The sequence below is a fragment of the Zonotrichia albicollis genome, chromosome 14 (genome assembly GCF_047830755.1).
Source record: "Zonotrichia albicollis isolate bZonAlb1 chromosome 14, bZonAlb1.hap1, whole genome shotgun sequence".
Classification (NCBI taxonomy): Eukaryota; Metazoa; Chordata; class Aves; order Passeriformes; family Passerellidae; genus Zonotrichia; species Zonotrichia albicollis.
This window is the reverse complement of record NC_133832.1, coordinates 8,607,506-8,619,544: the sequence shown is the minus strand read 5'-3', so window position 1 is coordinate 8,619,544 and position 12,039 is coordinate 8,607,506. Positions and strand designations below refer to the sequence as shown.

The window sequence follows — 12,039 nt, the reverse complement described above, 5'->3', positions numbered from 1 at the left end:
GGATCCACAGCATTAAATATTAAAAGCAGTCACATAAAGAGCTGAACACCATGAGCCTAATCAACATTTAATAAATCCCCGTGCCAAGGACAAGACGCATCAGAGGCATTAACACAATGCTGACCTGCTTCCATAAATTCACATGGAAGTGACTCGGCAAAGACTGCGCCTTCCAGGGGGAGCAGCTTCTCCTCTCAGCCCAGTTTCTCCAGGGAAGGTGATATCAAAACACACTTCAATCCAATTGAGGGTTCCCTGATGTGATGGAGCTCAGCCAGTCAGCAGTGGGGTGAGGGTAATGGTCAGACACAGGCAGAGGTGTCCCATGCAGGGGATCCCCATGCACACCCAGAGGGACAGGAGCAGCTTCAAAGCCGCCCCCAGAAGCAAAACCAAGCAGCCCAGTGGAGTGTGGGGCAGCAGAAATGCTGCAGCCCATGGAGGCATCTGTCCCCCCTGTCCTGTGTGTCCCCTCCTCTGAGCCCGGCAGTGTGGGGAGCGGAGGGCAGGGAGGTGCAGGGCACTGATGGATGGATCGTCTCTGCAGGTGCCAGCGGCAACACCGACAACAACGACTACAGCGGAGGTGGGTGTGTCCGGGGAAGGTGGGGCAGGAGGGAGCCGTGGGCGAGCGCCCGTCCCTGAGCTCTCCGTGTGCCCCACAGTGGCAGAGACCGGGACAATCGCCGGCATCGCCAGCGGCCTGGCCATGGCACTCATCGGGGCCGTCTCCAGCTACATCTCCTACCAGCAGAAGAAGTTCTGCTTCAGCATCCAGCGTGAGTCCTTCCCCCAGCACACACCTGTCCCACGCTGAGCCCCGCTGCCATCCCCACCCAGTGCCCCCAGCTGGCAGAACAAAGCCCCAGCACAGGTCACTGAGCTCTCCATGTCAGCCTGTGCACAGACAGGAGCCCAGCAGCAGTGGCAGTGGCAGCCCCAGGACCCACTGCCACCCCCAGGGCTCACACTGCTCTCACACCCCACACAAACACAGCCCAAGGCCAAACCATCAATACCAAACACAGAAAATATGAAAAAAAAGAAAACCCACCCCAAAATAAACAAACCAACCCCCCCAAACCTCAGGAAGCAGTAAAAACTCACTGGGATGCAGGGAAGGGAACAGGGGCAGTGTCTGCATCTGAGGCTTCAGCCCACTGCACCCTCAGCAGGTGTGTGACAATCATTGTAGTAAACTGCAAATTAAGCAGCAAAACTCACCATAAAACACCTATTGCATGAGCTGCCCCTTTGAGCTGCTTGGTGCAAGCATTGCAGGAGAGTCCTCACAGCCTCAACCCACAACACTCACCTGACCATGCTGGGCTCCTGCAGCTCTTTATGAGAAGGAAGTTACAGGCAGCTGAGTTACAAGCTCTTTTTCTAAATTAATCAATTGAAATCTCCTGTGAGTCCCATTTGCTCTAGGGAAAGGGTGTTTGGGGTTGGAAATTTCTGTTGGGATCGTGCTATTTTCCCAGTTGTGCCTGAAACAAACAGCATTTTGGTAAATTAGATCAGCAGGAAAAGTCAAATGAATGTGATGGAATGAAACACTTTTGTACATTCCCCCCACTTAAATGATATTTTGGCAAGAATAAATAATAAAAGAAATGGAGTAAAGGCTTTGATGAGGAGGGAGCTGAGAGACACAAAGTCCCAGAAAGGCAGCAGGAAATTAAAGTTAATTATAAAGGAGGATTAATTTAAGCCATCAGACATGGCATGCTGGGCTAATGTCAGGCCTTAGATGCATTGCAGTGCATGACAGAAATCTAAGAGTTGTCAGCCACTGCTTTTTATTGAAAAACATAAACTGCATTTGCTGTTAGTCCAGCAAAACACATCTGACCACTCACTTGATGCACAGAGGAACAGCCTCGCTTCTTTCTCTGTCCTTCAGCTTTGAGTCTCTTCAAGGAGCATTTGCTGGTGATTTCTATAAAGCAGATGCACAGCACTGCCTAGAACTCTGCATCCCACATTGTTTTCTTACACCTCACCTGGTACTCACCAGCCGTGCCCTGGTTGTGGCTCAGCCTCCTCCTGTGCCTGGGCAGGGTGGCAGCTGTGCCTCTGCTGCCTCCACAGCTTGGCCAGCTGCTGCCTGCAGTGTCCCTGCTGCCATGGGGGCTTTATGGGGTGCAGAACCCTTTTCTCCTGTGTCCTGGAGGCAGCAGCTGCCCCATTGCTGCCCAAGGCTCCCACCACACTCCCTTGGCCTGGTCCTGGCACCATTTCCTGCCTCCCTCCTTCACTGGGAGATACCAGCGAGCCCTGTCTTGAGCTGGTGGTGGGGCACAGCCAGTACCTGCCACACCCTGAGCTATATTTATATGTGCAAACAAGTTATAGATGCCTGTAAAGTGTGTGCTGCATGGCCTGATTGCCTCAGGCTTCATTTGCAGACCAGCACCGGAATCCCCTTCCCTGGTCCTTCTCCAATGGATGCAACAGCTAGCACAGCACTCCCACCTCTGCCTTTCCCCACAGCTGTCCCTCAGAGGAGCTGCTGAGGATGCCTGAGGTCCTGGCACACCCCAGCCTCTCTTGATTCACCTCCAGCTCTGAGCTAGACCATCCCTTTCTCCTGCAGCCCCCTTTCTCCTGCCCACCCTCCTGCAGCCAGCCCTGCCCACCAGTGCCCAGTCTTGCTTCATGGCCTCGGCTCCACTTGTTGATAACGTTGGGAACTTCTTTGCATTTAAATAAGGGACTTACTCGGGATTTGACACCCCACTGGGATCCTGCTTCATCACCACGGCCCTGCTCTGAACTGCTGCTTGAAGCTCTGCATAACTTAGCTCTTAATGAGGCTGTGGCACATCTCTGTGCTGAGGCACACAGCAGTCCTGTCCGGGAAGCCTTCCTCCCTTCCCCTCCCGCACTCCTCAGAGCTCAGCTCCTCAGACAGGAATTAGCTGGGCTGTCTCTTGTGATAAAGATGAAGCAGGAGCCTCAGACAAAAGAGCTGCTGCTGGAGCTGTGCCTGCCAGGAGCTGCATGGGCACTTTGAAACCCAGCAAGTCTCAGCACTGGCTGTAAGTTATAGAGGCTTCTGTGCTGCCTTCACTGCAGAGGAGGTTTCAAAAAGGCATCTCAGCTGTTACAGCTCTGTGCCCATTACCAGAGTTTTTAAGACATCAAAGCAAATAATTTCACTTTCTACCCTTCCCCTCTCACTGTGTTTATTGTGTTCCTCAGAGGGACTGAACGCCGAGTACGTGAAAGGAGAAAACATGGAAGCCGTCGTGAGCGAGGAACCCCAGGGTGAGAGCCTTGCATCCCTTACCCTGCTTGCCTCCCTCCCCTAAAACAGCTTCCCCCAGGCACTTCCCCAAAGTCCCCGCTGCTGCCGGAGCTGCTGTGTCCCTTTGATGCTGGCATGCTTAGGTGATGCTGCAGCTTTTGTGGAACACCCACCACCGAGCTTTACCCCTTTAGTGCACACAAAAGGCTGCAAAGAGCCCAAGGAGCTCTGCTGCAAATGATGGCAGTTAACATGGAGCTTTCATGTAACAGCCACTGAGAGTCTGGCACCAGGGAAGCATGATCCTTCTGTCAGTGACAGACAATCAAAGCTGCTGCAAAGGCTTTTCCAGTGTCACACAATCAGCCAGTGCTGGGGCTGCTTGTGCCCTGGTTCCACCGTGTGCTATTGTACTCATAGGTTTTTTTCTTTCTCCCCAGTTAAATATTCAGTCCTGGAAACGCAGTCAGCAGAGCCACCAAAACAAGACAGTGCGAAGATATAAAGCATGACCCAGGGCTAGAAAAGAATCAGTCAGCAGCAACAGAGATCTTAACGTGCTTGTAATTTAGCTTTTAATTTAATTTGACTCCAAAGCTATTTAATGTGTATTTAAGCTTGAACTGGCTTTTTATTGCTCTAGGCTTTAGGGTTAGACTGGTAGCATGTGTTTATTTTTTGTGAAGAGGTTTATGTTTACATTGAAGCAGTAGTGTAGGATTGGTGTGCAGGTGGATGGAAATCCACAGAAGGTACTTCAGCTGTGGTCACTTTTCAAGAGCTTACAGGTGTGAGGGCAGTGAAGTGCCTGTAAATAGCAATCCAAAGCCAAACCCTGCAAAGCGCCTCAGCCACCTTCTGCCTTCAGCTCCGGGCAGTGTCACTTCAGTGGTGGGGACAGAGCTGCACATTCCCTGAGGGTGGATCACAGTCCTTTGTGTAGCTACACCTAAAATGAAGTGCCTATGGTGGGTCCTTGTGTGGGGCCTTGGGCTGAGCCAGGTGACTCCCTGCTCCCAGATCAGGAGTTGGGGATGCTTCACCACCACCACCCAGAGCTCAGCTTGCAACCAAAGGACCTGATTTTCACACTAAGTCACGAATACAGTTGATAATGTGTGTGCAGTGTTCACTTCTAGCAAATGCCATTGGAATGCTCCACTGTGCTGCAGATCAGAATGGAACTGAAGTGATACAGTTTGTCTTAAACTGCACCAGGGGAAGTTTAGGTTAGACATCAGGAAAAAATCCACTGAAAGAGTGACTGGGCACTGGAATTGTCTACCCAGAGAGGTGGTGGAGTCACTATCCCTGGACTTGTTTAAAAAAGACTGGATGTTGTTGTTACCTTATTGCAGGGGTTCCACACTGCTCTCTCCTTATCACAAAAGTTCCATATCTTCTTGGTGTTTCTCGTGGGCAGCTCCTCACAGCACTGACTCTTTCGCCTTCACAAAGCAGCCACTGACTCCAGTTCCCTTCTCACCCAGCCACCCCACTCTTTTATAGCACTCTTCTTCTCACTGGTTACAGCTGTGGCCTGTTAAATTCAGGCCTGCTCCTAATCTTTGATAATTGGCCCAGCTGCAACTCCTTAGGGGTGAGATTACTTTCTACCCTATCTTTATTTTCTTATATTCTATCCCCCCACAGGATGTGGCACTCATTGATGAGGAGGTGCTAGGTTAGGTCATAGGTTGGACTTGATGATCTCAAAGGTCTTCTCCAACCTAGTTCATTCTGTGATTCTGTCTCTGTGGCTTGAGATACCCACATTGTCACCCCAATTAAAGCTGTGTGCATATGGACGCTTTCAAGGACAGGTTCAGATCTCAGTCACACCAGAACAAGTGACTCATTTAACCCAAAAGAAAATAAACAAATCTGTTAAGACCTGTAATGCTCAGTACAACAGAACTCAAGCTTAACAAGATGCAGTCCCCTCCTTTTTATCAGCAACTATCAGGAGTGCTCTCAGGCACCCAGAGGCAGGAAAAGGATTTAAGCTTCACTTTGTGTCACTGGCTAACCTTTAAAATAGGCAGTGCCTCCTGAGAGGACAAATTCTCCATCCCTGTCCTGCATGGGGCTCCTGCAGCTGCCTGGGAGCACTGGGCTGCACTGGGACAGTGCTCACACAGCCCCTGCCACCCTGCTGAACTGCTGCCTCGAACTGACCTTCACTACCTTGCAAGAATGTCTGTTTAGATTTCTAATCCCTCCCCAGCAACCTTTCTGACTGCTGCTAAAATATGGATAACTGCCACTTTCCAGTACATTTTTCCAAATCAATGGTTGCTTAAAAAGCATGCTCTCAAGTGAAGGAAATTTCACTTCACATTGTGTAACAGGTACTCACTATTTATATACAAACCTGAAATGGGAGCATTTTGTACAGGTTTGCAAATTCTGTGTTTTATGAATGTGTATTAAGAAAACCAATGTACAAATCCACAGCTTTCAGGTAGACATGACTTCAGAAGGCCTTGCCAGGAGGTGAATGAGCCCAGGAGCATCGCTGCCTAACAGCTCCATTTGGAGTGAAATTGCCTAGTAACTTGGTTAAGTATTTTGCAATAGCTGCACAATTCTTTATGCTCTTTTGAACACTTGCATTTTTAAAGCCTTATACTAGCTCTGGCAGAACAGCTACAGTGGTTTATAAGGTGTTTCACAACTATTCAGAATGCTTAGGCTACAACAAAACTACTCTGAACTACTGCTGCTTTGTTTTATGAATGTTTGGAATAGGAAAGAAATGTTAATTATTGGCTGAGATAATGGAAGCATAGGAAAGAGATAGGATGCACTGTTTGCTTACTCCCAGAGAAGGTTCTCATGGAGGAAGTGCATCCTGAAGAGTTTGCAGCAGGAGCTCAGGTGCCATCAAAGCCACACAGCTGAGTTTGTGTATCTCCAGTCCCAAGCACCAGCACTTGTTTTTTGTTCTTAGCCAAACACAATTGAAATCTGTAGCATGGAATGTGTTTTCTGTAAGTTATTGTAGATGAAGGGCATTGGTGATCACAGGAGCTGTTTGCCCAGCTTAGATCTAGTGCCCGTAATTCCTCCTCTCCCTTTGCCAGTGACTGTCAATAGTCAGTGTGGTTTAAAGAGTACAGCACCTACCCCTCCCTTGGGGAACTCTTCCACTAGGGCACAGAGGGAGCACAAGTCTAATTTAAAATACTACAGGTCACAGATTTAACAAGGAAAGGCAGCAAGGTGTTTCACTGGAACACCCACCCCAGGTTTGGGACTCAGAAGCTGCTGCTTTGCTCAAGGCTCTTCTGTAATGCTGGTGACTGCTTAAAAGTTACTGTAGTGTGTAGGTGTGTGGAAATCCACAAATGCACAGTGAAAGAGATCTTCCAAAGTGAATAGTGACAGAATGCAAGATTTCTTTCTCTAGCATTTCAAATAGGAAAATACTTGCAAATTCTGCAGTAAAGAAATTAGGCTTGGCCTTCTCTTCAAAACTGAACAAAAGTCAGAGTCTTGGTGGTAAATGTCAGCAAAGGCTCAAATGATTTTTTATTGCTGTTTGTCCCCTCTTCCATCTGAACTGCCACCAGTCTCTGAAAAACAGGGAGTTTATATCATCTGTATTTTAGTCATTATAGCAACTGAGAGGTTTCCTGTGTATTTTCCTGGTAGTGATCCAAGTTCTGGAACAGCTGACCCAGCACTGACCTCCACTTTCATTTAATTACTATTTATTCACTTTAAATTGGGATATGGATTTTTAAAAAATCCTGCATTTAAGTTCTGTATACATGGCATGAACTTTCTTGTCCTTTATTAAAAAAGGCAATAAACCACTAGAAAATTGGTTTGCTTTTTTTTCATGAGTCTAAAACCTATACATAGACGTCCTGAGAGTTTTTGTACTGTGTATGTTGTGAGCTTTTTTCTTATGACACCTCACTTCTGAAGCTACTTTAAATGGCAATAAAATGATTCAGAAAAGGTTTGTCAAAGGTTTGACAGAGAAAAGAGAGAATTGAAAGAATTCAGCTGGCTCTTTTCGTGTTTTTTCTTTCAATTACTTGCATTTTCCTTTGGCAGTACTTCGTTTCAGATTCCTCAGCTGAGAATACTCTGACACAAATTTCAGATCTTTCTGGCACTATAAACTCAGTCATTTTCAAGCAACCCACTAACGAACCCTTACAAGTGCTCTACTGTCGTCCTTAACTACTCATTTGTTGTGATAAAAGTGGAATTAGTCCATAATGCTGCTTCAGACTCTGAAAAAGAAGGATGAGTCGGCAGGCTGAGCTTTAAAAATTGCTTCTCTAACAGATGAGGTTGAGGAACAAATGAAGTTCAGAAACAAGAGAGCTGTGAAATTAGAGAACTCTTTCTTTTGAGTGAAGTTCTAACTTGGAAGCAAGACAGATTCCTTGCTGCTGAAGAAGTGACCTGTACCAAAGGAAGGTTGAATGTTACTGTAACAAAATACATTTTGTTAATGTGTGTGTCAGGGTCACGGGGGTAAAAACCAGAATTTAACTACCTTTGAAAACACCAAATAAACCAAGTTGACTAGAAAGATATTTTAGACTTGATTTTTTTTGTGGGTTTTTTTTTTTTTTTACATTGGAAATAAGCTGCAAGTATTTGGCTATATCCTTATGGTACATCACCTCTTCTCTAAGTACACTGAATTCTTCATTTAAAAAAGCAATAAGAACTAGATAGTGAGAAAACAAATACCACTATGAAAACTTTAATGGTAAAAATGGAGCATTTGCATGCACACACACTCTCTCTCACTCTCTCCTCAGGTCATCAGCAGCTACACTCAAGGCAGTGCCTGAGGTTTCCTGCAGTTTTTCTTTACATTTTCACACCAGTAGGATAAATCTCCCATGCAGTGCAAACTGAGCTTTGTATCATGATGTGATTTTTGACCACAGTCAAAAAAGGTGGTTTATATTTCAAACTAACTACTTCTGACTCATGTTTCTTAACTCCTTCCTCCCAGCTGCCCAAGGTCTGGCAGTTGAAAGCTATCAATGCCCTCTTAGTTCAGCAGATACAGTCTCAGCAAATGGACATTCCTTTTTGCTTTTTACCATAAATGTTTCACCTGGGGAATAGTCTGAATTGCCCATTTTACTGTGTCCTCTGTTGTGAGGCTTAGAGCACATGAATGAGAGCTCTTGATTCCTTGTTTTCAGCTTTCAGAGAACCAGATGTTCTTGGTGTTACTACACGCAGCCCACGAATTAGTACAGCTTCTCTTGGAAATGAAAGCAATGAAACACTTCTTGTTTAAAGCTCTAACTCCTTGAGAAGGAGGGAACAGAACCAGGCAGTTAGGAGTGTTTACTGCTTTTAAAAACCTTCTTCCATTTCAAGGAAACAGCAAAAAAATTACTTATCTATACAGGGGAAAGAAGTGTAAATTGAGCTGTGAAACAGGACTTAAAATGGCATCATCTCTGATGCTGATGATTCACTTAACTTACTTTACAAGCAAAAATGTGTCAGCTGGTTACCAAGGCTTCCTCCCCTTCTGGGACACTGGATTCAGGCTGTACCCCCTCTCACATGCCACTGAGAATAGGAAAATCCTGCAAGCCAAATGTGACTGCTTGCTGTCTTTGCACATTCCCTTTATACTGAGCAGTCAAAACCAAAACCCAAAGCAGAAGCTGCAGTGTTAGAACCAGAAGTTAACAGCTCTGTCCAAGGTGCAGACAGGGAACAGGATTCTGCTCATCCCTTAGCTAGCTCAATACTGCCTTATTGAAAAAAAAAAGGACAGAATTAGTTGTTAAATCAATAGGAAAAAATCTGATTTTCAGGAAACAGAGTGAGTACAACCACAATCATCTCTTCAATGTAAAGCTATGCTCTAACTCACCCATATGAGCTACAGGATACCTCTGAATATTTCTGTGCTAAGTGTGTACAAACACATCCATTGTGCTGACACATGGGACAGCAGGACCCTCCCCAGAGCTCTCCCTGCACATCAGGGTCTCACTGAGCTCTGCTGAAACTGGTGGATACACAGCCAGTCAGCTGAAAGAACTGATATTCCTCTATGCAAAACCAAATTCTCAGAGTTTAGCTTTAAAAATCTCAGAATGCCCAAGCTAATCCAGTCATCGCTTTTGCAATAATTATAGAGAAAATGTTGTGATTATTAGCACAAATATAGAGAAAAACTTCAAAAGATTTTCTTTAGCACTGCATTTTGGAGATAATGTGCTTTACTTTAATATACAGTAGAAATGTCAAGGAAATCTGAAGTACAGAAGAGTTTAATTCAACACCAGCTCAACATATTTTGGCAATGTAAAATTCACTGCTGGCACACTGTTCAGCAGAACCATTTTTACAGGAAAACATCTTTCATCTATTTATAAAAAGCCTGAGGTTGATTAAGAGATGCAACACTGCAAGCCTTCCCAGACTGTGTTTGTGCAGGTGAATATTTATCATAAAAAGCATTCACTGCAGTAAAAGGACATGTTGAAGTACCCTGCACTGCACAGTAAACGTGTAAGAGTGGGGTCAGGAGGGTGCTCAGCAGCTCACCTGGCTCATTCACTGTGTGCTGGGCAGAGTTAATGCAGAGACACAGAAAGCACTCTTGTGGGTTGGGAACAAAAGTGCAGCAACAAGTGAATACTCACAGTCAGGAAAACCCACAGTCACCACAGAGAATCAAATGGCTCTTAAAAATGGGGCTTAATTCCCACCAGCAGAACCTGGAGCAATACAAGAGTCAAAAAGCAGAGCTGCAATATTTACGTTTCCTAAGGAGAAGAACCAGATTTGCATGAAACACAGCAGGAAAACAATCCAGGGAAAATCTGCAGCATGCACCATTTCTATCCTTCCAAGAATGCCAGTGAGTAGTTTTCTAAAAGGAGGAATGTTACAGAAATCAAATCTCTCCAATATGAGTATTTCTGGGAGGAGATGCAAGAAAGTTGGGAATGTATATTTAACATGACAACACAGTTAAATTATTACAGAAAAAATGCTAGTAGGAATTTAAAAAACAAAAAGCCAAGAGGCTTTATTTCAAGAAAAACAATTAATATCATATTATTCAAAAAACTTTGTCAAACAAAGTCATTGCAAGTTAAGGTCCTCAGAAGGGTTTGGACAGGCAGGATCCATGTTCTGAAGGTACAGCTTAAACCCACGGGAGGATGCAAATGTTCCACATCACATACACATGGGTGTAAACGCACACAGCTTTGCATTTTGTGTGTACACTTAGAAACAAAACACACTTACAATGTGCAGCTATACAGACTATACAATTTACACAGCTGGGTGTCATTCCAACCCCAAATATTACCATTTGCTAGAAAACAAACTTTTACTTTGTACAAGACCTTGACATGAGCAAGTTTACCCCTCGCTCAGGAGGCTGAACCTGAACAATAAGCTAAACAGTCAAAAGACTTTATTTCAACTTGTACAAAAGGCATTAAAAAACCTAAAATACATGCTTTACCAAATATATTACATCATACAAGTCAGTGTGGTGTACTTGATAAACCCAGCTCAACTTCATCCACTTTTAATGGCATATTTAGTTTGAAATGTAAAACTGACTACACTGGAAAACATTTATTTTAAAATCAATTTCCAAGTGCATTACCTAAAAAAAATAAATTGCTCTAGCAAAAAAAAAAAATAGAAATATATATATATATTACTGAGTGAAATAAGGAGCTCCCATTCAGAAAAACATTTTGTGTTCTGTGTAAGCATCATGTGGCATTTCATCTGATTCTCTCAACCAGGCATAGTACTCTAGACAATGTGTGAGGCATTTTTCTCTCTGCTTGGCAGATGGATTCCTTTTTAGAATGGTTAAATTGTTAGTTGCTCAAAACAAAGTTTAATTTCACGATTGGTGACTTAGCTAGAGTGTCAAAACACATGTGGGAACTGCCAACAAGAAAATACATCACATCTACTGAAGCTCTTTTTGGCCTCATTGTGATAGTATCAGACACAGAGTAAGGCATGGAGATCACAGCAATCACGAGTCACTCACAATCCTTTTGTGATGGGAGAAGCATTTCACCCTCCTCTGTTACCTGACACTGATTTTTCACATGGCTTTAGTTCCACATCACACAGAGGTGTGCACTGGGGTGGCAGAATGGGAGGGAGAGGAGCCTCTGTCAGAGGAGGAGGAAATGGAACGCGTGGCAGCTTCCCGCTGCAAATCCTCAACCTTCTTCTGGAGCTCTGTCCTGATGGCCAGCAGCTCTTTGAGGTTCTGGTGGATTGGAACCTGCCAGGTGAAGAAACAAAAGGCTTACTGTGGCTCTCATGGTGAGTTATCCTTTAGGGAAAGTGTTTCTTTAGTCATTTGAAATGAAACATTGCAGGAAACTGTCCCTTTCTAACAACACACTTGGCAGGAAACCTATTAAAAAGTGTTTGCAAATGGTTCTGATGGGATACCAAATACACTCCAATAAATGTACCTGTATCCCTTATCAATACCACTGTCAGCTGAACTCAAAATGCCTTTCCTGGGAATGATTTCTTTGGCCTGTTGGGACAGGACTTTATACATGGAGTTAAAAAAGCTGGTTCCATATGGAGCATCTCATTACTCTTCTAACCAGGCATCCTTCCAGGAGCCTGACCCCTTCCAGTGAGAAAGTGCAGCAGCCAAGTGAGTGGTGCCTGGACCTCCCAGAGTCTTACTCCAGTAAATCTCTCACAGAAGTGCAGTGTACAGGTTTCTGCTTCTGACATTACCCAACACACATCAGAGATGCACCACTCTG

At 44.8% G+C, this 12,039-nt stretch overlaps 2 protein-coding genes across 12 annotated transcripts in view; one reads left to right on the top strand and one right to left on the bottom strand.

Annotated features, from left to right (window-relative positions):
* The window catches only part of CD99L2 (CD99 molecule like 2), a 30,418-nt gene extending 22,608 nt beyond the window's left edge, over positions 1 to 7,810 (top strand). For 2 of the 3 annotated variants that reach the window (XM_074551340.1, XM_074551339.1), the window contains exons 8-11: positions 548 to 586; positions 666 to 779; positions 3,208 to 3,273; positions 3,694 to 7,810. In XM_074551340.1, the coding sequence (XP_074407441.1) occupies positions 548 to 586; positions 666 to 779; positions 3,208 to 3,273; positions 3,694 to 3,758 (284 nt within the window). In that variant the 3' untranslated portion in view covers positions 3,759 to 7,810. The remainder of the gene's footprint in view (positions 1 to 547; positions 587 to 665; positions 780 to 3,207; positions 3,274 to 3,693) is intronic. The other variant, XM_074551341.1, reaches the window with a different exon arrangement.
* Positions 3,943 to 12,039, bottom strand: part of MTMR1 (myotubularin related protein 1) — a 43,920-nt gene continuing 35,823 nt past the window's right edge. For all 9 annotated transcript variants that reach the window (XM_014265262.3, XM_014265263.3, XM_014265264.3 and 6 more), the window contains one exon: positions 3,943 to 11,534. In XM_014265262.3, the coding sequence (XP_014120737.3) occupies positions 11,370 to 11,534 (165 nt within the window). In that variant the 3' untranslated portion in view covers positions 3,943 to 11,369. The remainder of the gene's footprint in view (positions 11,535 to 12,039) is intronic.